Source organism: Crinia signifera, chromosome 1 (genome assembly GCF_055691185.1).
Source record: "Crinia signifera chromosome 1, ASM5569118v1, whole genome shotgun sequence".
NCBI lineage: Eukaryota > Metazoa > Chordata > Amphibia > Anura > Myobatrachidae > Crinia > Crinia signifera.
Genome location: NC_139217.1, coordinates 167,741,735 through 167,765,345, shown reverse-complemented (window position 1 = coordinate 167,765,345; position 23,611 = coordinate 167,741,735). Strand labels below are relative to the sequence as shown.

The 23,611-nt window shown below is 40.2% G+C and overlaps 1 protein-coding gene and 1 long non-coding RNA gene across 6 annotated transcripts in view; both read right to left on the bottom strand.

Annotated features, from left to right (window-relative positions):
* Window positions 1-261: 261 nt before the first annotated feature.
* LOC146063773 (uncharacterized) lies at window positions 262-10,275 on the bottom strand. The gene is made up of 2 exons (XR_014471661.1): window positions 1,690-10,275; window positions 262-1,523 (listed from the first exon to the last, which is right to left on the bottom strand). It is a non-coding gene; the product is annotated as an uncharacterized LOC146063773 (long non-coding RNA).
* Window positions 10,276-10,328: 53 nt separating this feature from the next.
* Window positions 10,329-23,611, bottom strand: part of MAPK10 (mitogen-activated protein kinase 10) — a 214,523-nt gene continuing 201,240 nt past the window's right edge. For 3 of the 5 annotated variants that reach the window (XM_083176464.1, XM_083176482.1, XM_083176492.1), the window contains exon 14: window positions 10,330-11,765. In XM_083176464.1, coding sequence (XP_083032590.1) covers window positions 11,623-11,765 — 143 coding nt within the window. In that variant the 3' untranslated portion in view covers window positions 10,330-11,622. Of the gene's footprint in view, window positions 11,771-23,611 lie in introns of all 5 variants that reach the window. The other 2 variants (XM_083176471.1, XM_083176501.1) reach the window with 2 other exon arrangements.

The window sequence follows — 23,611 nt, the reverse complement described above, 5'->3', positions numbered from 1 at the left end:
GCATATTCCTCATAGTATACTGCACTCTATCGTAGCCACAGGTTCTCCTATTGTAACTAATGGATAGTGGCACCATGTGTATGCACGTTCTCCGCTAACCTACCGAATGCCGCAATGCATAACAATATAAGAGCACACATCTGTAGCTATGGATATTTTTAAAGTAAATACAGCACATGCGGACAAGATACAATGTGTACTACTTAAAACCACACCAACATGCATTGATAATTCCTGGCAAAATAATACACAGCGAATCACTTTTCTCAATTCAAAGAGTCATTTTCTTTAATTTTCAATCACATACATATAGTTGTATTCATATACAGTCATTTTAAAATATCGCGTGCCTTTGATTTTGTTTTGTGTTTGCTTTTTTTATTACAAATAAAATATCACAATGAGTTTCTGTGTGCTGTAACTTGATATCTGAAATGAATATTAGTTTTAAAAAGTGTTTCTTTCTTGATTTGGCAAAGAAAAACATAAAAAATAAACTGAGTCAGGAACAAAGCAATTTTGGAAAAAGAACAGCACAAGTCTCAGTCTCACACCGAAATAGAATGATTCACAAACAGTACAAAATAAAGACCATATGCTAGTATCACAGTAATAACTATCATATCAAGTCTCTGCAGTTTGAAGCCCCCACCCCAACTCCACATATCACCCCAGATATGTTGTGATTAAACAAGAAGTACATCAGGCATTGCTTATAATCTGCACCAGCCAGAAGACATTTCTATGCACACTCACAAACTTGACTTGTTTGGTCGAAGATGTATCTGTGTATTCCTGGGTGTCAATGACCAGCTTGGACTGACTTTGCATTACAGTATGTTTTTCCATAGTTTCTCAGTGCTATTTTGAAAGATATCTCAGTATTAATTTTATAAATGAAGGATGAAGTTCTTAAATCCCATTTTAGTGGGAAACTAACAATTTGTACTAAAAGAGCTGCACAATTGCTGAATGGGGTCATACAATAACTAGATACTGGTAGACTGTTGAAAAAAATCAATGACTGGAAATGATCTTTAAAAAACAGCAGCAGATTTTATAAGGGGAAGTTACTATAACCTTTGTGAGTAGAGATCATTATATAGACTGCGTTATTTTAATAAATAGCTAGAGCTGATTGTATATTATAATATGTCATTATAAACTTCTCCACTTAAAAGGTGTGATACATCTTCCCTATAGAATTTTGAACCAAGGAATTTTATGATTGCCAGTTTGGGGCTAGAAAGGAATTTGCTTAAAATGTTTTTTTTTTTTAAATCTACATCTGTATCAACTAGTTTTTGATGATGAACCTTAATGGACAAATATCCTGGTGTTTTACATCACAGTTATGTTACATTATATTTAAACACATTTTTCTATTCCCACAATGTTTATCACCACAGTTTAGTATATATGTAGGTATATGAAACCAGCCAAATATGTAAAACTCATCAGGATAGTAGAAATAAGATGTGACTGAGGACTTAGGGGGGTATGCAATCTCCCGCTGCTATTACCTACAGCATGGGTCCTCAAACTGCGGCCCTCCAGATGTTGTGAAACTACAAATCCCAGCATGCCTTGTAACAGTTTTGCTAAAAGGGAGTGTTAAAACTGTGGCAAGGCATGATGGGATTTGTAGTTTCACAACATCTGGAGGGCCGCAGTTTGAGGACCCATGACCTACAGCAATGAACAGGGATCTCGGCAGAACGGGCCATTACTTTCCAAGCAGTCGGGCCCGTTCTGCTTCGAATTGTCGAGCTCCAGGCCGCAGCTCGACGATTTACATCTGTTTCTCTCAGCCACATCCCCTTTTTGGCGCTCAGCAGGTGAAACTTTGAATCCCGCCTGCCGAGCTGATGACGATCCGGACGAGAACGGTTCTAGGTCACGGCTGTCGGGCTAGCTCGACAGTAGTGACGCTGGATACAATACCCCCTTAGTCTCAACTTAGACAGGAATAAACCAGGTGGTCTCAATTTGGCATGGGCAATATTGTTCCATGAAAACTAAGTAAAATGCTAATATGGCTACTTTTATACAAATTCTATACTAATGCATTATATTCGGCAGCCATTCTTTGAAGCATAACAGTAGAATTTCACATTTTCAGGTTACCTTTACCCCTTTTACATAGCACCGGCTTATAAGAAGAGTTTATTGTGAAATCGCGATGTGAAAGGGGTATTTGTAGCATAAAAAAACAAACACAAGCCATACTTATGTCCAACAGTGCTTGCACATTGTAGGTTTACTGGAAAATGTTATTTATTTACATATCTTAATAAGCTAAACAATATACAGTGTGGTTCTGCTGAAGCAACATTACATCGAATAAGATGGTTATACTTATTAAGCAGAATTAAACCAGTTTTCTACCTTCAAATAAAGAGAAATAATGAAAACCAGTTATTTAAACTGCTTTCAGATATGGATGCGTCTAGGCAGTAACAGTTCCTAGTAATGAAATTTCTATTTCCTAAGCAAATAAACTATACATTTAAGAACACTCAATGTTTTATAAAAAAATCATTTACATTCATCAGAAATAAAACATTTCTTGCAAATAATTAGATATATAGCTATTATTGCCCCCTGGCGTCTCGACTGAGTATTATGGTAATGAAAGTTGGACTGTAGTCTGATTATGGTCCAGTAACTTTCTCCTCTATGTATACTCTCACCACTTGGATCTCTGTCAAAATAATTTTTTTGGATCTCTGTCGTCTTATAGAAGAGCACCTTCTAGTGGTGCAAGTTGTTACTCTTTCTGCAGGATCTAGGGGTATTTGTGCTGAAGGTGAATGACCGTACTTTAAGTGCAGAACTTAACCCCAAATGTGGCATTTTGTGTACCAAGTTTTTTAAATGAGGTTTAATGGGTGGAGACTGCTTAATTTTAACCTACAATACTATCTGGCTTTTTATATATCCTTATGGGTGGCAGAGATTTCTGTCAAGAAGCTTATTCCATAAATGGAAATCCTATTTCACCATCCAAGTTGACTGTATTCACTAAAGTACATACAGTTGGAGCCCCTGTCAACTTTGTTCCTTAGGTCGTGGCTCACCATGGCTAGCCATGACTATCCTATTGTTCTCAGCAGCAATACAATACATAGAACAATACAGTAGGGGATTAGCATAGTAATCCTATTACTCACTTAATCCAATTAACAGGCTAAATGAGGAGGACTCCATCTGTATATGTCAAACCATTGGGAGATATTAACGGTTTGATATCTCTCTGCTAATAGTCTTAAGACTTTAATATATAGTAATTAGAGGATACTGTAGGTTCAAAACTGTCATTAGCCAGTGAATTAACTTCTTGCTTTGGTCAAAATGCTGCAATATTGTTTGGTGAATGAAAGTTGTCTTAATTGGATTTTTTTGTAAATAAATTATGTCATACAGTTATCAGCGAAACGGACAGATAATTGCACAGTGTATGCCCAGTATTGGCCGAGAAGTAAAACTGTTTTGTGGTAGCCTGGCAATACCGTGAAAACTCACTTCTTGCACTCGATTAAACGGGATAAAAACTAATACAGTGCTCACGACACACCCATGTAATATATGCATTGATACGGTTAAAATATGGCTATACAATTTTACATTGGATTGATAATGTTTCATGTAAAAAAAATGTTATCTTGGAAAAAACGCTAAAATAATATAACAGTTGTTAATATTATGCCATGCACAATTACCGTAAGCACAATGTTTGTGTTTGACATGGAAGCTGAATAGTTTACAATGGTCAGTCTAGTAAGATGATTGGATGATGATATAGAAATGACATATACTGGCCGGAAGTCCCAATGTGCTACACACAGAATTGCAGTATTGTCCTGACATTTTCAACAACAGTCTCAGAAAAGGGAAATAATATACCTTTTTTTTAAAATAAAGTAAATTTTACATACAGTGGGTTAAATTAAATAGGATGAGAGAATCAGAAAGTGAGAAATTTGGTAAGAAATCTCCAGTTTTAAAGCGGCAAACATTTACACTGCAAAATCAAACTGATTTTGCATTGTGAATGATTGCCGCTTTAAAAAAACTGGAGATTTCTTACCAAATCTCTCATTTTCTGAACCTCTCATCCTATTAAATTTCACCAAGTATATTTACATGCTCATGTAAAAGTACAGAGATTGAATTTTATTGTGATAAACACAATGAATAAAAGTTGTGAGAGGCACCGTGTCTTCTACAATATCTATCACATTCTTGGGGAAATGAAATAGGGTGACAGAATCAGAACATGAGAGATTTGGTAAGAAATCTCCAGTTTATTAAAGGGGCAATCAGTCACACTGCAAAACCAGTTTGATTTTGAGGTGTAAATGATTTCCGCTTTAAAAACTGGAGATTTCTTGACAAATCTCTCACTTTCTGATTCTCTCACCCTAATCTCTCCCCCCCTATGGCAATGCCACTTTTATCTACATGGATATGTCCATATTTTGCTATTACTTTTGACAATTTTGTCATTCACAGAAGTGGCAGCAAACATGGGTGGGAGTGGAGACTCATAAGAATATTTCAGGACAATAAAACACACAGGAAACACAAGGAAATGATTGTGAAACAAATGAACCATCATACATTATCCTAAAGAAAAGGCACACAGTTTTAGCTGGGCTACCAAGTCTGGCTACTGCTTTGCAGGATTTAGTTAACCTTTTCATTGACTGAGTGCAGCACAAATCCAATATGTCAGCATCTGTACTGTGATTGCTGGAAATCTATTTTCTATCTTTGGGTGATGGGGATTAGAAGCATTCTGTGGGCATAACTAACATTCTAGTGCAGCAGACTGAATGAGATAATGTACCGGACATGCTGTGCAAAGCCCTGAATGTCATATACATGGAGGCCTATTAGCCACATGCATATCTCTGCATCATTCCGATTTCTTGGAACACAGCAAATATTTATCATTTGAAAAATGTAAAAAGGGAAGTTCCAAGGAAACTGTATACAGTAGGTACACAGACATGTCAGACACATATGTAGTTTAATGTTGCCAGTTAGTATACAGGTGGCATGGTAAGCTGTTCACACATATGGTGTGCCTGGTATCCAATGCTACTCTCCACATGCAATGCAGCTAAACAATTAAAGAAATAAGTACTTGGCCCAGTAATAAACATCATCACTGTCCCTTACTTACTGAGTATTATTTCTGCTCCTTACAGAAGCCTTTTTATCCCTAGCAGCCCCTCCAATTTGGTCATAAAATATAGCTAATTCCCCATAACACAGTAGGCACATTCATACACGTGTAGGTCAACATGCCACATGTACTGCAGAACTGCACTTCCATACATGACCTCCAATATATGTAGTCTAAATGTATGCAGACATTATATATATATATATATATATATATATATATATATATATATATATATATATATACTGCTGACATCAGTGACCTTACTATTGCAAATGGTGACATTGTTCATGTTATGAACATCAACATGCATATAAATCTCGGTATGTTCCGTTCACTAATTGTAAGCTGTAACGTACAGTAGTTCTAAAAGATCCTTATATTGGCAAGAATGTTAAAACAACAGGAATTTGCCAACAACATTGAGTGTCTGAATTGCTTATTTTAAGTTGTTCATGTGGTTTAAAAGATGTACTTTCAGGTGACAGATATTTGTAAGTTTAAACATTTTTGTAATAGTCAAAGTAATAGTTATTAAATCAATCATAGCCACTTGAGTCTTTTGGAACCAGTTCTCTATTTATGCTCCAGCTAGAGTAGTAGAACCTCCTGGTGTCCATCTTTTTATACCACAATCAGTCCTAAATACAACAAGATATTGCTCTAGCTCTGTCACTGCTCCACCTCCTTAGTCAAAACCCAAAATGACCTTTAATCCAAGTCTACCTACTTTCCCTCACCTTTCTAGTGCTATACATCTCTAGGGAGGCATTCAATCCTGACTCTCGGAACGTTCCAACATTCGGAATCCCGGCCCCTTTTTGCTCTGCTTGACAGATACTCGACAGGAGAAATTCAATGTTCCGCCTGTTGAGTGTCGAGAAGTGGGCGTGTCTGCAAAAACGGCCATGGATTGACGAGAAGCGGCCATGAATTTCACAATCCACTGCCGTTTCCAACAAAACAGATCTGTTTTGTCGAAGATCTGCCTTCAATGCTGAAATAGCGTCCAGAATTGAATATCGCCCCTGGTCTCATCCCACCTGTATGTCTCTCATACCTGATTCTGACTTATGCCTGTCCTCTGATCACAACATCCAAGAGTAGCCCGTGCTGCTACCCCTAAGCAATGCCCTTCCCTACCTGACCACACTTGTTCTGAATGTTACATTTTCAAAATCCACCTTCTCACTAGGTCACTATAAATGATCTAACTTCCACTTGATACTCTTCCTGGTATTCCCAGCTGCTGCCCAAGTCTACATTCCAAGTCTCTTTAGCTCCTATTGTCTCAATGTATCCATCCAGCATGTCCTTCTGTAACTTTGTCAACATTCAATGTATTTGTCCTTTGTATTCAAGATGTATTCTACATATATCTGTAACACCAACGCTCTGGTGCTAAAGTTTTGTGATGCCGGACAAAAAATAAAAATCACCATCAAAATCATCTGTAGACATGATAATGACAGTTCCCAAAGCATAATCCCCAAAAATCAGCCCTCAGAGCAGTGATAACACATAGGATTTGGAGCTTATCCTGTATCCCATGCGTTATTGCTCAAAATCAGGGATTTTTTGGCTGGAAAAAAAAAAGGCTGTAATTTGATCACTTGATAATTGCTAGAATAGTTTATTTTATAGGCTGAAAAATGATTGCATCTAATTCGATATCCCCATTTGTTTGAGCTCGGTGATCAAGTTCTAGATGAGCATGCCAGGGAAAACCATATGTAAATGTAGGGGCATAACTAATAATGGTGACATTATTAATTGGCATGGCCGTGCGGTTATGGGGACATTGCCTCGTACCATGAACACCAGTTTTTTCACTTCAGAGGTCACAGTAATGTGGGCTGCCCCAGTTGACCAGTGTGAGTGCAGTTCACAGTATAGCACCCAGCTCCTGTCACTGATAGGAGTCGGCAAATTGGTGTAAACTCTCGGCGAGTGACACCTGGGTGCGCCATTGTAGGACAACCGTGATTGCAATAACTATACCATTGCAACTAAGTATTGTGCCATACCAAATGCAAATAGCCAAATAATAGCACAACAATGTAAAAAAGAAATACATCTCTGACATAGCAGTAGAATAAAATACCAAATATTAAATCTTATAAAAACTTAAAAAAGGTGGACATCTATGCTGCCATAAAGGCACCTTTATAATTATAAGGCCTTGTTCTTTGGTTGTTGTTGGCAACAATCTAATACAACGCACAGAAAAAAATAATAAAAAATAGCAAAAAGATTATACATTCTTAATTTTGTTCCTCAGTCATCTAAATTGATAGATTACCAACTGAAGGAAAAAGTTTTTTTTTTAAGGCTGATCAGATATTTGACTACACTGAGCAAGCACTGTACGATATGCCGGATCATAGTTATTGCTATAGTGAACACAACACCCGGTCAGTTCTTATTGTTTGAAGAATGGCCATTACGAGGCCTAACAATTCCATGTAGATTTATTGTGCAACACAAAAATGAAAAGCATTGATAGCCAGCTGCTAGCCACGGCAGCAGAACAACCACATTGCTCCCGTCTGGTCACACAATTGCTCATGTATTTGATGTGACATTTGATATACTGTATTGTAATTTGTTAATAGATGAAGGGTTGGCAAGTGGCTTGGTTTGTAATACTCCTTAAATACTGTAAAGTTAAGTGATGAAGTTAGCCTTTACAGTACTTCTTTTTTGATACAGACTCCCCATAATTTCATAAATCACAACCAATATACTGTACAACAAATACATTTGCGATTACAGCACAAGCAACCACAAGGTCTCTTTAAAGCACCTACTATCGCCCAGGTTCTTGGTATTCACCATACAGTACATGTAGTTCCTGAGTTTGAATAACTCATTTCATTTAGGATGTCACAAAACAGTGGCAGCTTACAATTACATAAACCAAACTGGTTAAGGTTGACACATACAAGGGGTGAAATTTAATATAGTGAGAGATTCAGAAAGTGAGAAATTTGGTAAGAAATCTCCAGTTTTAAAGCAGCAATCATTTACACTGCAAAATCACACTGGTGTTGCAGTGTAAAAGATTGCCGCTTTAGAAAAAAATGGAGATTTCTTACCAGATCTCTCACTTTCTGAATCTCTCACTCTATTAAATTTCACCCAAGATGTTACATGTAGCTTTTATTTTAGAATAAAAACAGAATTATTTATTTACTGCTTTTACTGAACTACTATAGGAGGGGGGTCTCTTTAATGAAGCACATGTACTTGTTAGAGGCAATGAAATCTTATATTTAAAAGATTACAGTAATATAATGTAGTACAATTAGGAAGTATGTATTAATAAATTATTTTTATGTCTAAAGCTGGTAATTAGTCGGGGGTACATATTTAGGATTGACTGCAAGGTAACAGATAGACATGCGCTAATTCTGTACTATGGAGAGCTTCAGGAAATCTAGTTCTTTCCCCATTGCTGTCAGTGACACCAGTTGTACAATAAGCTGCACCAACACTTCCCCCTAGGCAGAGTTCTAAGCCTATTACTCTAAGATTAAAGCAGGAAAATTAGCCAGAATCTCCCAAATCATGGAGGTCTTATTGGCTGTTTGTATTTTTCTGTCGGGAGAGAACGTTTATTATCATAGTAAATCTTTTAAAGGTGGTGGAATTACAACACTGTGTCTACAGCAATTTCAGAATGTTCTGTGAAGAGATTGTTGTAGAGAATAAGAAATGGCTGCTGGTATTAAGGTACAGTATTAACATGAAACTTGAAATAGTGTAACACAAATTCAGCTTCACATCTTGAATGAAGATGGACAAGCACACCATGTATTCGCCAAGACCATCTGTCCTATGATCACTGACGTCTACTGTACGGACTGCTAGCCTTTTATAATGTGCTAAACCAACCAATGAAAGCTTTCCATGAATGTTACTATTAATCATCATTTTAGCACAGCTTAAAGGTCCAGGGAATACTAAAACAAATATTTTCCATAACATTATTCCATTAAAGACTAAAGTAATGTATGTTAAGATAATTAATGTTTTTCGTGGTTCTCTGTAAGGTGTAATAGGATTTGTTTACTCCGCATCCAGATGTATCATCCCTTGACCCATACACAAGGCAAAAAACTGCGTTACTTTTTAGAGCACGGATGGGGAACCTTCGGCCCTCTAGCTGTTGTTGAACTACACATCCCAGCATGCAACAGTTTTAGTATGGCCAAATAACAAAGCTGTAGCAGGGCATGCTGGGTTGTGAAGTTCAACAACAGCTGGAGGGCCGAAGGTTCCCCATGACAAGTGTTCAATTATAAAACACTTTAATATTGCGCCATTACATCTTGTAGAGACTTCCTGCCATGAATTGTTTCTGGATTTGAATTTCCACACATGGATTGTCACTGTATTCAAACAGCTGCCCTGCATAGCTTGATAAGGTAAATGTAATTTAGAATACTGCAGAACATACCTTATATTACTCCACTGTACATCTTGATGTAAGATAACCTGAGGACTTACTGCATTATCACATTTCTCTGCACTACTCAGGATTTATTTACTAATGTGATTTGTATCAGGAAGGGAAATTGTAATATTTCATAGCACCTTTGTTGTTTGATAACACAAACGACACAGCTTGCTTCATTAAATACTTGATTCAAAATTCAACATGTCTGACTTTTTAATTTCTCGGCTGCAATTTGTAAATGTGAAATGAAAATGAAACATAAACTCTGAGAACTCTTAGTTGATAGCACAAAACTTTTTTTTTTTAAAGGAGTTTTCAATAAATTGTACCAATCTAGTCCAACCTTATTTTCTCTAATGAGATTTCAGTGATTAAAGTTTATTTTGCAGATGTTTATAGCCAGTCTACAAATGCCAACATCTAACAGAACAAGTCAATAAACAGGATAAGACTCCAAAGTGTTATTCTCCTGAGGATTAAAACATAAAACAATGGTACATTTCATCCCTGATGCATAAATAATAATGCAAGAAATAATGGATGAAATTTAATAGGATGAGAGATTCAGAAAGTGAGATATTTGGTAAGATATCTCCAGTATTTTTTAAAGCGGCAATCATTTACACTGCAAAATCAAATTGGTTTTGTGGTGTAAATGATTGCCGCTTTAAAAAAAAACTGGAGATTTCTTACCAAATCTTTCACTTTCTGAATCTCTCATCCTATTAAATTCCGCCCAATGTTTTCAACTCTGAACATTTGTTATCTCCAAAGAACACCATCCTCATCGGATCCTATTCTCACAGGTTCAATATAAACCTTAATTTGAAAGATGGCTAATATTGTACAAAAAATATGAAGAAAACATGAAGAAAGTATTACCATATGTCACTATAACATACAACCCAATGACAAGTTTACTATCTGTGCTGCTTTCCGTTGCAGATCTAAGCAATTAACAGGAAGCGGTTGCTGTGTGGGGATCTCAATGGTGCAACCTTCCCTAGTGGGTTACTGCAAGACCTACATTGTTACTACTCCTGTACTCTACAAAGGAAAACTCCCCAAACTAAAATATACAGTTGTATACAAGTTAACTTTAGCTCACTGCTGGTTTAATTCAGCACACCTGGTCTGAAATAAAAAATATTGTGCATGTAAAAAAATAAATAGCTATTACAACTGTGACAGACTATTGGATAGTGGGTGTTTTTTGCATGATCCGTGGAATTATGACTAGTTAGCCATCATGCTCTGTTCTGCTAAAGATGTTTTCTTGTTATAGGATACAAAGTTTATTTTTTTTCACAATTTGACAAATGTATGAACTTAACATCTTATATGCTAGCGTCATTTTACAGCAACAATTTATGTAGCTAACACAAAACAGGCCCTTTTTACTATATATATACTGCTCTATGTAATAACTACTGTACAGTTGTGTTTTTTTCTTTTAATATACATATATGCTTGCATGTATACAGTACATCTGATGTACAAGTGTGAGATTATCTACATCCATCTATCTGGAAAGATGGAAGGGTTTCAAACAGATATTCAAACAATTCTGATGAAAAAGTACGTACAGTTCACGCACACGCTCACACGGACACGCACACGCTTGAAGGGCTACTGCACATTTTAGTCATGTCATAATGAGAAAAGATAATTGGGTCTTGCTGGTTTCACAGCCATTAATTGTACATATATGCAAACAGAATAATTTTTTTTTTGTGAAAGATCCCTTTTTTCTTGCAGTAAGCATAACCAGAAGACCAAAGCGGAGCAACTATAAGTTAAATATACATTTGAGCTTAGCTGCATGACATAACTTTGTAGGAGAAGCAGGCTAGAAGGGAAATATGTGACTCTCTACTTCCTTTCTTGCAATTATATAGCTATATTGATTTTTTTCCCAATCACGTCATCCTCTGAAGAAGGTGGGGTTTCGTAGGCAGGCGGCTAGTCACCTGCAACAACCAAGGGGTCCTGCGGAAGCTTCAAGGCTGCTGTCTGTGTCAGATGCCAGTGTTTGGTCAGTGGACATGGAGGATATATCGTTGACAGATGAGGACGGAGGGGGGCTCTCACTGCTGTTCACTGCTGCACCTGTGCTGAGAAAATTAACGGCAAAGCAATTGAACCTTAGTAAAATCACTCAAGATGAAGACCCCAAATAACAGTCATTGCAAAGTATAGAACAAAAAAAAAAACATACATTTTTTACTGCACACCTCCCAACTGTCCCACTTTCAGCCGGACAGTCTCATTATACTAGAACTGTCCCGCAGTGTCTTGTAGTGGGGGAGCACACATCGCTGCTGTGCATAGCACATTCACAGTGTAGGGGGAGCCTAGGGGCAGACCAGCAATCTAAGAGAGATGCTGGGCACGCCCCCAACGAGACAGGAACGAGAAGTGTTTTCCTTTATGCTCCACCCCATCACGGATGCACACAGGCAGGGTACTGCTCTGCTGACCACCAATGTTGGGAGCTATGCTACTGTACATGGACATTAGATGTTGTGATGCAGAAGAGGCAAGGGATGTCTGCATGGTCACATACAATTACATCTAGCTTCAACACTTTTAGTAAACCTTATCATTGTGAGATGTGTAAACAGATCAGTTCTGCAATATATTTGAAATGGCCTATATTGTTAAAGTAAGCATGCTGCAGCCACTCAGCCAGTGGCCATATTTCATTATCACTGTTCAGAGACAAGACTTCTCCCTCTGTCTGGCCTATAAAGCATGGATTGGCCTAACTACAGTGCACCGTGTGCATGGGTTCTGTTATTTCCTAAAGTACATTGGGGGTTATTCTGATTCACTCGGAAAGGCACAATCACTCTCTAATGGACAAAACCATGTGCACTGCAGGGGGGGGGGGGGGGGCTGATGTGCCATTTGCAGAGAGAGTTAGATTTGGGTGTTTTATTGTTTCTCTGCAGGGTAAATACTGGCTGCTTTATTTTTACACTGCAATATAGATCTCAGTTTGAAGTACACCCCCAATCCAAATCTAACTCTCTCTGCACATGTTACATCAGCCTCACCTGCAGTGCATATGGTTTTGTCCATTAGAGAGTGACTGTGCCTTTCCGAGTGAATCAGAATAACTCCCATTGTGTAGGAAGCAGCGCAGATGAGTGTGGAGGGGGAGTGCAGGAGTGGGCACACACAGACACACATTAAACAATGCAGCCTGGATAAATGGCCGCTCTCCACTGTTCTAGCTAGTCCAAAGCCCTGACTGCAAAGGTGCTGGTCCAAGACCTGGTTCCCTAGGCTATGGACCCATATATTCAGTAGTGGTCCATACTGGTCCTGCCACTGTAGTCACACTACATATAGGGCCCGGCTCAGACACGTATGCAGGGCTGGGTCCTCTTGCGAATGGACAATGCGAAGGCTAGCCTATGTTGGCCGCTCGCATGGTGAGTGACAGGCGCCGGGCATTTGGAGGTGTAACACCGGCATTTTCTGGTAGTGCCCCAGAAATCGTAGACATTCCCTGGCCTTTGGAGGGAGGACTGCTGACGTCAGCAGTGGCCTCCTTCTCGCCACGGGCTTCGCAGTGCCGACTGAGTCTAGACTTAATCAGTGCTTTGAGCAGAGGGAAAATCATTCGATGGTGAGTAATTTTACCCTGTGTGCACAGCTGCAAATGCATTCCCAGCCGTGCACAGGAGTGTCGGGAGGGAGCTTGGCGGCCCGGCAGTTACCAGCTCGCAGTCCAGCAAGCATGTATGACTCGGGCCCATAGACACATACTACAGTAAAGATAAAAACAATATACAGTAGGAAAATGTACTTAATATACTTTAGTCATGTATTATTTTCAGTATGTGTGGAATGGAAGATTGCATTATGTTATACATTTGATGTAATGTTGTATTTATAGAAGCAATAAAACTAAATATTTATTTTCTCTATGAAACAGATTTAATGTCTCATAAATGTCATTTATAAATAAAGTAGAAATGATAAATATGCCAGGATGCTTATTTTATTCAATATGTAATGCACATTATTCTGTCTTACATGAATATTCTCTAAGTAATACATTTTATTTATTATTAGTGTCATCCACAGTAAAATCTACTATAGTTCAGTAATATTCATTTTCAATAATGCTTTTTTGCTAGGAAAATAAAAAAACACCTGAGTACTACTAACTGTACATCTCCTTTTTTCTAGTTCATGGCTTCGCACACACTATCAGAGGGGACAAGTGCGGGGTGTTCTACACCGCATGCACTCACCTCTTCCTCCATGGGCAGGAGGTAGTCCTGTAGTAGGTAACACCAGCTACAAACTGTCCAACATGGTATTCCAGGAAAATCTTCCTGGAAAAACTTTCTCAAATCTTCCTAAAACACTCATTTTTACTCAAACGCCACCTGTTTATCTGTAACTTCTGCCCATTTGGAGGTGTGGGTAATAAGGATAGTTGTGAGTTATAGAAGTGTGAGAGTTACAGTATGTGGACATCTCTGATGGCATTTGGTTTAGACTGTGGTAAAAGTGGATACGTTTTCGGGCATATGAGGCTATTTTAGAGCAGCCTAAAACCCAAGTCTCTTACCCACTCCGCAAGCATTAGATCATACATGCCAGCTGTTTAAGCTTTGTTACATGCACATGGGCAATATGACTGGTGAGCCCTTGAGCATCCATACCCATGAGTTTAGCAGCATTACAAGGAGAGCTACATGTGTATTAGCCTAGGGACCTGGAACCTTTAATCAGGCCCTGATATAGCTACTCTTTTGAAACGACCCATTGTCACCCAGGGCCTTATTTTGGTTCACTCTTTCTGACAAAATCCTTCTTAGATGGACAAAACCATGTGCACTGCAGGGGGGGCAGATGTAAAATGTGCAGAGAGAATTAGATTTGGGTGAGTTATTTTGTTTCTGTGCAGGGTAAATACTGACTGCTTTATTTTTACACTGCAATATAGATCTCACTTTGAAGTAAAACCCCACCCAAATCTAATTCTCTCTGCACAAGTAACATCTGCCCCACCTGCAGTGCACATGGTTTTGTCCATCTAAGAAGGATTTTGTCAGAAAGAGTGAACCAAAATAAGGCCCATAGTTGTGTCCATTCAGCCTCTGCCGAGGAGCAACACATAACTCAGAATCACACAGAGATGCTGCTTATTGTGTATGTGAGACGCAACTCGGTTGGTTGGCTAAAAATCTCAAAATGGTGCATTGCACATTGCATGCAATCCAAACTCAAGACTCAAATATAAATGTCTTATTAGTCTTATTAGCTGCAGTAACTGGTTAGCAATTTGCTTGAATTCATAAAGAACATTAAATGGGCAACCTTGAACCTGCAGGTAGCCACACATTGGGCCAGATGCACTAAGCTGCCAAAGTGATAAAATGCAGAGTGATAAATAGAACCAGGATTATATGCAATTGCATATTTGCATATGTATTTGCATATTTTGCCCATTCTCACTGATTTTGCAGGCTAGACCCATATGTATGCGGTGTGGGGGACCTTGGATGTACACTACGTCTGACATTGCTCTAGGCTGCCAACCCATTTTAATAATAGTCAGTTGGGCGGATGCCGTCACGAAGCTCCTGAACCTTTGCCTGCCCCTTGCCTTGGACTTTGCGCCAAGAGAGAGACTTCTGCAGCAGAGGAGGTGGGCGGAAGGGTTGTGACATCACGTGGCATGGAGAAAATGACGGGTCACAGTGAGTATGCGTTGCAGGGAGGAATCTTTCCACTGCGCCGCCCTCACATGCTATGTAGACATTTGATCAATCAGCGCTGGAGATGAGGTTCCGTGTAGTTAATGCCAGAAGAGCCTAGGACGCTGCAGTCTGCTGTAGCAGCCAGGAAGAAAAAAAATCCTGTGTACAGCACTAGACGAAGAGGTATTTTTGAAATAGAAATAGAGGCGCTATTAGATAAGAGGTTGGTACTCCCCTGAAGCTTCTGGAAACTCCCGATAAGGGTCCCCTTAGTACGGTTTCGTATTGAGTATATGAAATGAGAAAGAAAAAAGAGAGAGAGCCGAGCTCCTCGTGTAATCCTGTCTGATTATAGGGATCACACTTTTATATATACAGTAGTCAGATTCGTCATATATAAATTCATCTGCTGGGGTGTTACCCCCTACCAATCTCACTCACATAAGTGATAATATATATCGCATATCACAACAAATTCCGTATTGATTCAGAAGATGATATAAATTGGGGTTTCCCCCTCTGCTATGTACTCACAACAGGATAGATGTTAGAGTGCATGTATCATGGTCTTTCACTCCTGGCTTCTTCTTAATCCCAAAAAAATAATTTCTGGATTCTTGTAATAATAAACAAGTATCCTTTATTAAAACATACAGTTTTAAAAACAGATTTGAGACTGTGACTGTGTGGAACCGGTTGGGACTGGATGGAAAGATGTTATAATAGTGGGTGGAACAAATCTTACCGGGGCCCCCTGTTCGATAGTCCACCTCCAATCCACGTCCTGTTCCGTTCCACCAGCCGTATTGTCTCCTTAGGTATAGTCAAAGGGAACTGCACCAACGCGTTTCGAACCTCCGTGGTTCTTTTTCAAGGTGTACCTGTCCCCCCTGACTTCCGGGTATATATGGTGGTTGGATGGTCGTTTCATGTGTCCTTCATTAGATCCTAATTGCGCTTATGTATTTATATAACATTTCCATACACAATACATTCTTCGTTATAGTTTATACATGTTCCTATCACTGAAACCGGGTAGCGTCGCGTCACATCCGGTGACGCGGCCGCGACTTCCTCCTTTCTCCTGTGTTCTGTGTAATAGTCTCCTACTGCTGGTTTGATCACGTCGCGTCACTTCCGGTTTTTCCGTCTGTACTAGTCTTCCTCCATGCGTTCCATCGGCTTTCTTACTTCCTTGTTTTGCGTTCCAGTGGGTTCTCCCATTCTATATGTATTTCCTTTGGCGATCACGTAATACGTTTTCTGTATCAATTGCTGGGTTTAATCTTTATGCCTATAGGGTATTGAACACTGATTAGCGGCTTCAAGGAATAATTCAAGAGACTAAATATAATAGTTTCAGCAGGGTTGCTGGATTAATCTTTATGCCTGTACGGTATTGAATACTGATTAACAGCTTCAAGGAATAATTATAGAAACTAAATATAATAGTTTTAGCAGCATGTATAAGGGAGTTCATAATAGCAGCAAAAAGGCTTTTTTTTATAGCAGCAGAAAAACTTTTAGCAGCATAAATAATTTTGATACAGAAAACGTATTACGTGATCGCCAAAGGAAATACATATAGAATGGGAGAACCCACTGGAACGCAAAACAAGGAAGTAAGAAAGCCGATGGAACGCATGGAGGAAGACTAGTACAGACGGAAAAACCGGAAGTGACGCGACGCGATCAAACCAGCAGTAGGAGACTATTACACAGAACACAGGAGAAAGGAGGAAGTCGCGGCCGCGTCACCGGATGTGACGCGACGCTACCCGGTTTCAGTGATAGGAACATGTATAAACTATAACGAAGAATGTATTGTGTATGGAAATGTTATCTAAATACATAAGCGCAATTAGGATCTAATGAAGGACACATGAAACGACCATCCAACCACCATATATATCCGGAAGTCAGGGGGGACAGGTACACCTTGAAAAAGAACCACGGAGGTTCGAAACGCGTTGGTGCAGTTCCCTTTGACTATACCTAAGGAGACAATACGGCTGGTGGAACGGAACAGGACGTGGATTGGAGGTGGACTATCGAACAGGGGGCCCCGGTAAGATTTGTTCCACCCACTATTATAACATCTTTCCATCCAGTCCCAACCGGTTCCACACAGTCACAGTCTCAAATCTGTTTTTAAAACTGTATGTTTTAATAAAGGATACTTGTTTATTATTACAAGAATCCAGAAATTATTTTTTTGGGATTAAGAAGAAGCCAGGAGTGAAAGACCATGATACATGCACTCTAACATCTATCCTGTTGTGAGTACATAACAGAGGGGGAAACCCCAATTTATATCATCTTCTGAATCAATACGGAATTTGTTGTGATATGCGATATATATTATCACTTATGTGAGTGAGATTGGTAGGGGGTAACACCCCAGCAGATGAATTTATATATGACGAATCTGACTACTGTATATATAAAAGTGTGATCCCTATAATCAGACAGGATTACACGAGGAGCTCGGCTCTCTCTCTTTTTTCTTTCTCATTTCATATACTCAATACGAAACCGTACTAAGGGGACCCTTATCGGGAGTTTCCAGAAGCTTCAGGGGAGTACCAACCTCTTATCTAATAGCGCCTCTATTTCTATTTCAAAAATACCTCTTCTTCTACTGTCCTTCCTAAGGAGACTAGGTGGTCTCTTTATTTTTTTGAAATTATATTGGCAGCTTCAGAGCGCAGATTAAATTATTGGTACTTGTGAGTTATCTGGACGCCCGATTTCAAAATCGGGTCGGATCGGGCACATCGCATCGCATCGCATGCGACCATCGGATGCGATGCGATGCGATGCGATGCGATGACCCGATTTTTCCATAGGAATCAATGTTAAAATGGACTGAGTCCATTTTAACATGGAATTCAATGGGAAAAAGGGGTCCTTTTCATACCCCTACTATCCAAGTGGGCATGGAGTTGGATATAAACCTGTGGCGAGCGTAGCGAGCCACCGAGCCCGAAGCGTGGCGAGCGTAGCGAGCCCCGCGAGGGGACACGGAATACCGTCCCCTCGCGGGGCTCGCTTCGCTCGCCACGCTTCGGGCTCGGTGGCTCGCTACGCTCGCCACAGGTTTATATCCAACTCCATGCCCACTTGGATAGTAGGGGTATGAAAAAGACCCCTTTTTCCATAGGAATCATTTTAACATTGATTCCTATGGAAAAATCGGGTCATCGCATCCGATGGTCGCATGCGATGCGATGCGATGCGATGCGATATCGCATCGCATCTGATTGTATGCCTTAACTTAAGGCATACAATCAAAAAATCGGGCGTCCAGATAACTCACAAGTACCAAATTATTCCCTAAATAAACCTACTACAGCACTAGACATCTGCAGATGCTGTGGGCCAAATGGGCCTATTTTTGAGGTTTATTTGCAACTAATTTTATACTGATGTTTAAATAAATAAGTTAAAAAACATTTGTTTGTTATTTAATATAGCATATTTTAACACTTTTCATGCATATTTTAAGTATTTTTCATGCATATTTGCATGCATATTTCAAGCTTTTTATGTAGCATATAATCCTGTCTCTAGTGATAAACAACCAAACAATCAGCTTAAGAGCTGGCTGTTTATCACTCTCCATTGTATCACTTTTTGAAGCTTGATACATCTGGCGCAATCTCCCTTAACAAGCAGAGCCGGCCTTAGGCATAGGCACGCTAGGCAATTGCCTAGGGCATTTGGAATGCCTAGGGGCATCAGCAGCTTCTGCTGATTAAAATGATATGCGGCATGCCTATATTCTGTGTGTGAGTGAGGCTGTATCTGCATATAAAATAGTGTATTCATGGAAATCACTGTAACATAGCATTCTGTATGCAGGTACAGCCACAGTCACACACAGAATATAGGCATGCCGCATATTATTTTAATCATCCGAAGCTCCTTGTGTGTGTCCTGATCATAATAATGCAAATAAGACGAAATTTCAGCAAAAAAAGGCAACCAACGTTAGCAGAACTGGCCAAGAACTGCATGGCTTATTGAGTATGAGGAAACATCTGTATCCAAGCAGAAGCAGAGGTCACAGTGTTAGCGGCTGTGCGAGTGCTGTCTGCGGGTGGGTTGGTTGTGCAATAGTGTCGGCATATGTGTAAGGGGCATTATGTGTGTCATGTATAAATGCATTAATAATGGGCGACATATGTGTAACAGGCATTATGTGTGTCATGTGTATAAGGGCATTAATAATGTGTGACATGTGTAAGGGGCATTGTGTGTGATGTATAAATGCATTAATAATGTGCGACATGTGTAACAGGCATTATGTGTGTCATGTGTAACAGGCATTAATAATGTGTGACATATGTGTAAGGGGCATTATGTGTGTCATGTATAAATGCATTAATAATGTGCAACATATGTGTAATGGGCATTATGTGTGTCATGTGTATAAGTGCATTAATAATGTGCAACATATGTGTAAGGGGCATTATGTGTGTCATTATGTGTATGAAGGGCATTAATAAAGGTTGGCATAATGTGTAAGGGGCATTATGGTTATAAGGACATTAATAATGTGTGTCATGTGTAAGGGGCATTACTGTGTGGTATTATCAGGGGTACAGAGAGAAAGGGGTAGGGGGTACAAATTACCCAGGCCAAAGTCTGATGGAAGGGCCCAGTGGGGGCCCCGGGCCCCCGCCCCTTCAGTGACAGCAGCAGCTGCAGCTCTTCTCCTCTGCCCAGTCCACACTGCTTTGTGCTGGGTTGCAGTGTGGCCATGGAGGTGCTTAAAATACAATATTTTCTCAGGATTTTTTTCTAAGAGAATAATGTGAGGAGTAATGTATATAAGGTAAAGTGGTACTACTGTGTGATGTAATGTGAATAAGGGACACTATCGCATGATATAATGTGAAAAAAGTTGCACTACTGTGTGTCATAATTTGAATTGGGGGTACTATTGTGTGGCCATGCCCCTTCCCAGCAAGAACACCCCCCTTTTGGGCTGCGCACCGAATTTGTGCACTGTTTCTATTTAAAATATTGCGGATAGGAGCACCAATATGATTACTGCTATGATGAGGGTTGATGGTGCTGGGAAAGGGGAGCAGGGTCAGAGGCAGAACTAGTGGCGGTGCTAGGGGGCAACAGCCAAAATCTTGCCTAGGGCGTCATTTAAGCTAGGGCCGGCTCTGTTCACAAGGGCACCCCTGTCTGAAGTGCCCTGCCCCCCTCCGCATCCCAAGCCTTTAACCGACCCTGTACACAAAATGTAAGCATCATATATAAAATGAATCAGCACAGTCTCTTGGGGCAATAAATGCATGGCATTGCAAGATGTATTTTCAACAAAAAAAAGGTGCCAATGCTAGCAGTGTTGCTGGGGACCTGGAGGCTTACTTATGCCAGGCATCTCACGCTGTGTGGTGTATTGAGGATAGATGTACTGCATGATGGCACATTTATGGAATCCACTTCTGAATCAGGCACAATATCCACTAAATTAGTATAATATATATATAAAATAATAACTGGGAAGTACAAGGAATAGTGTATGCTAACAACAAAAATTGAAGTGAATAATTGTTTTTCTGCAAAAAGGCAGCTCGAGAAAGGAAAAACATAAAGATCAATGGAACGTGATGATTCATGTCATAAAATCTGCTAATAGAATGTTCAAATAAACATATTCTTGTACCGCTCTTTAAAAATTCATTATGAAATAATGAAAGCGTGTTTTAATTGGCGCAATGGCTAAATTAGTATGCATGCACACCTCCAGAACAGAAGTCACTGAGCACAGTGGATGAGATATCAAACAGCGTTCCGAATAAATAAAACACAGCATGCAATAATTCCTCCCGTCAAACATAAATGCACAGAGAAATATAATTGGGGATCTGCTAGAGGTGACAAACCCTCCTAGTTATGTGAGCAGGAACAGGGTGTTCCCGCAATGAGCAAGGCCGCTGCTTTATTCCTTGGTAATCTGCAGTGCACGTAGAATGTAAAAACAAAAAATACCTCAAAGGTAAATGATAATAAATTGCCATATTTTAGGCCTTTTGCGGCCTTGGTCACCTTTCAGCAAGTCTCTTTGTTTCCTTGGAAAAACAGATCATAACTTACGGTATAGTGAATGGATTAGACATGACCCCTATACAAATGCTGGGTGCTCAAGGCTGTGTGGTTATACAGCTGCAAAAATCACCAGGTAGCAATAAATTGGAATGTCCTTGCTCGCCGTTCACTTCTTCACTCATTAGAAAAAGAACACATGTATTCGCTGGCTCCTGGATGACAAGGACATTTTTCTTTATTCTAAACTTTTTCTGCTCTAGAGGTGAAGTTGGCACTATTACCAATGCTAATACACTGTCTGCTGACAAGCTCTGTGTCACACTGCATACCAATGAGACACTACATAATGCATCAAGCGGGGAGTATTCCCACATACAGAATGCAAAGGTATCTTGGTTAAGATATTATGGTACTGTGGGGTAGATGTAAGATTGGTGTTATGGGGAAGGTGGTAGCAGAGCGCATTATGTGAGCTGCTATCACTTCTTCCCAATGCATTAATATGCCATTCTGTGTGATAAATGACAGGGGTGGTGCTGCAATCCACAAGACAGCACGCCAATATGCAGGGCAATGTATGAAGGGTCAGTGGTGCTAACCGTTCCGTCCCAAACACCACAGTAGAAACATTTCTGTAACTAGCTGTGGTGGCTGCCGGCTCCGGGCTGCACATTAAAGCTCACAAAGGTAACAAGATCTGGTGCAAGCTCAGTGGAGCTGGTTACGGAGAGAAAGACACACAGCGCATTAGCACTAGACGTATGCATTGTGCGCTCCAGCACGATTGTCTTATCCCCCAGCTTCAGCAGACAAAATGCTAATAGATCTTGTATGTGTAGCTTCCTTCTTTGGCTTGGTAATGAGGCGAAGCAGGAAATGCTATAATGGCACAATGCATACCTCCCAACTTTGCAATATCTACGATCGGGGCGGCCACGTGGCCCTGCGGTGTGTGATCCCTAAAAGGGGCATGGATCTGTATAAAGGGGCTTCATGTAAATGTCTGCAGTCATGAAGCCACGCCCCCCTTTCGACACGGCTGGACATGGCCAGCACTCTGAGAGCTTGTGGCCATGCCCCCTGTACCTCCGTCTCCTGTCAATAGATGCTGAGCTCCTATTCACTGCCTCCTCCACTGTAGGACACTGCCAGTCCCGGGGCGCAGGATAGTTTTTTTTATAACTGAAATATTGCCCTCAACCTTAGACTGAAACTGCCCTGACAAAATTCCTCTAATAGCAATGTCTTAGGGCCAATTCTGCATACTCATTCTCTGTTATCTCTAAAATGATGTAAACCATCAACTTCCCTCTTCCATACTATTTACTTCGCAGATCTTCATTGTACATATTTTTCCTAGTTCATTACCTATCCAAACTCTCCTTAGTAGCTCTAACTCTGGTACATCCTCTTCTACATTTCCAACATTCCAAAAATAATCTTTTCTGGGCCTTGATTTTATCACTGTAAACTTCTTCTCATACTTTAATTCCCTCTACTTTCAGAATGATCTACACTGACGTCATCAAAACCATCCTGCCCTCCCCCCCTCCGGCGATGTCCCCTCCTTGAGACAGCGCATCAGTTAACACTGATGCGCCGTCTCCTTCCCCCCAGCCCGCTCACTGCGCATGTCCGGGATCTCGCTACTCACGCAAGATCCCCAGTGCAGCTCAGAGCCAGCCACAGGGACAGCACTGTCCCTGCTGTGGGCATAGGGAATCGCCGCCTGCAGCTGTCGAAGTCGATAGCTGCAGGGGGCGGAACAGTCAGCGATGCTGACCGCTCATAAATTAGGCAGGCGTGCAGTACAAAATATCGTCCCTGCACTATGCCTCCTGCCCCACACCGCCGCATGTTAGACACCCACTCAGCGGTTGTCATAGATCAGGGGAAGCGCTATCCCCTGCCATAACGCATGGGGATAGCGCATATTCCCCTAATCGCCGGTACATAAATCTACCCCTGAGTTCTGAAATAGGGGTGGGGGATGGCTCTAAAGCATTTGTCATGAGCCTATACCCCCTTTTTCCAGGTGCGTATCACAGGCAAAGTTCCCATTTTAATTTTAAAGAAAGTTAGGAAGTAAGTAATCATGTAAACTACACTGCATATTAAATCAGTTATAAATAATTCTCTTTTTATATTGCCTAAAGTCAC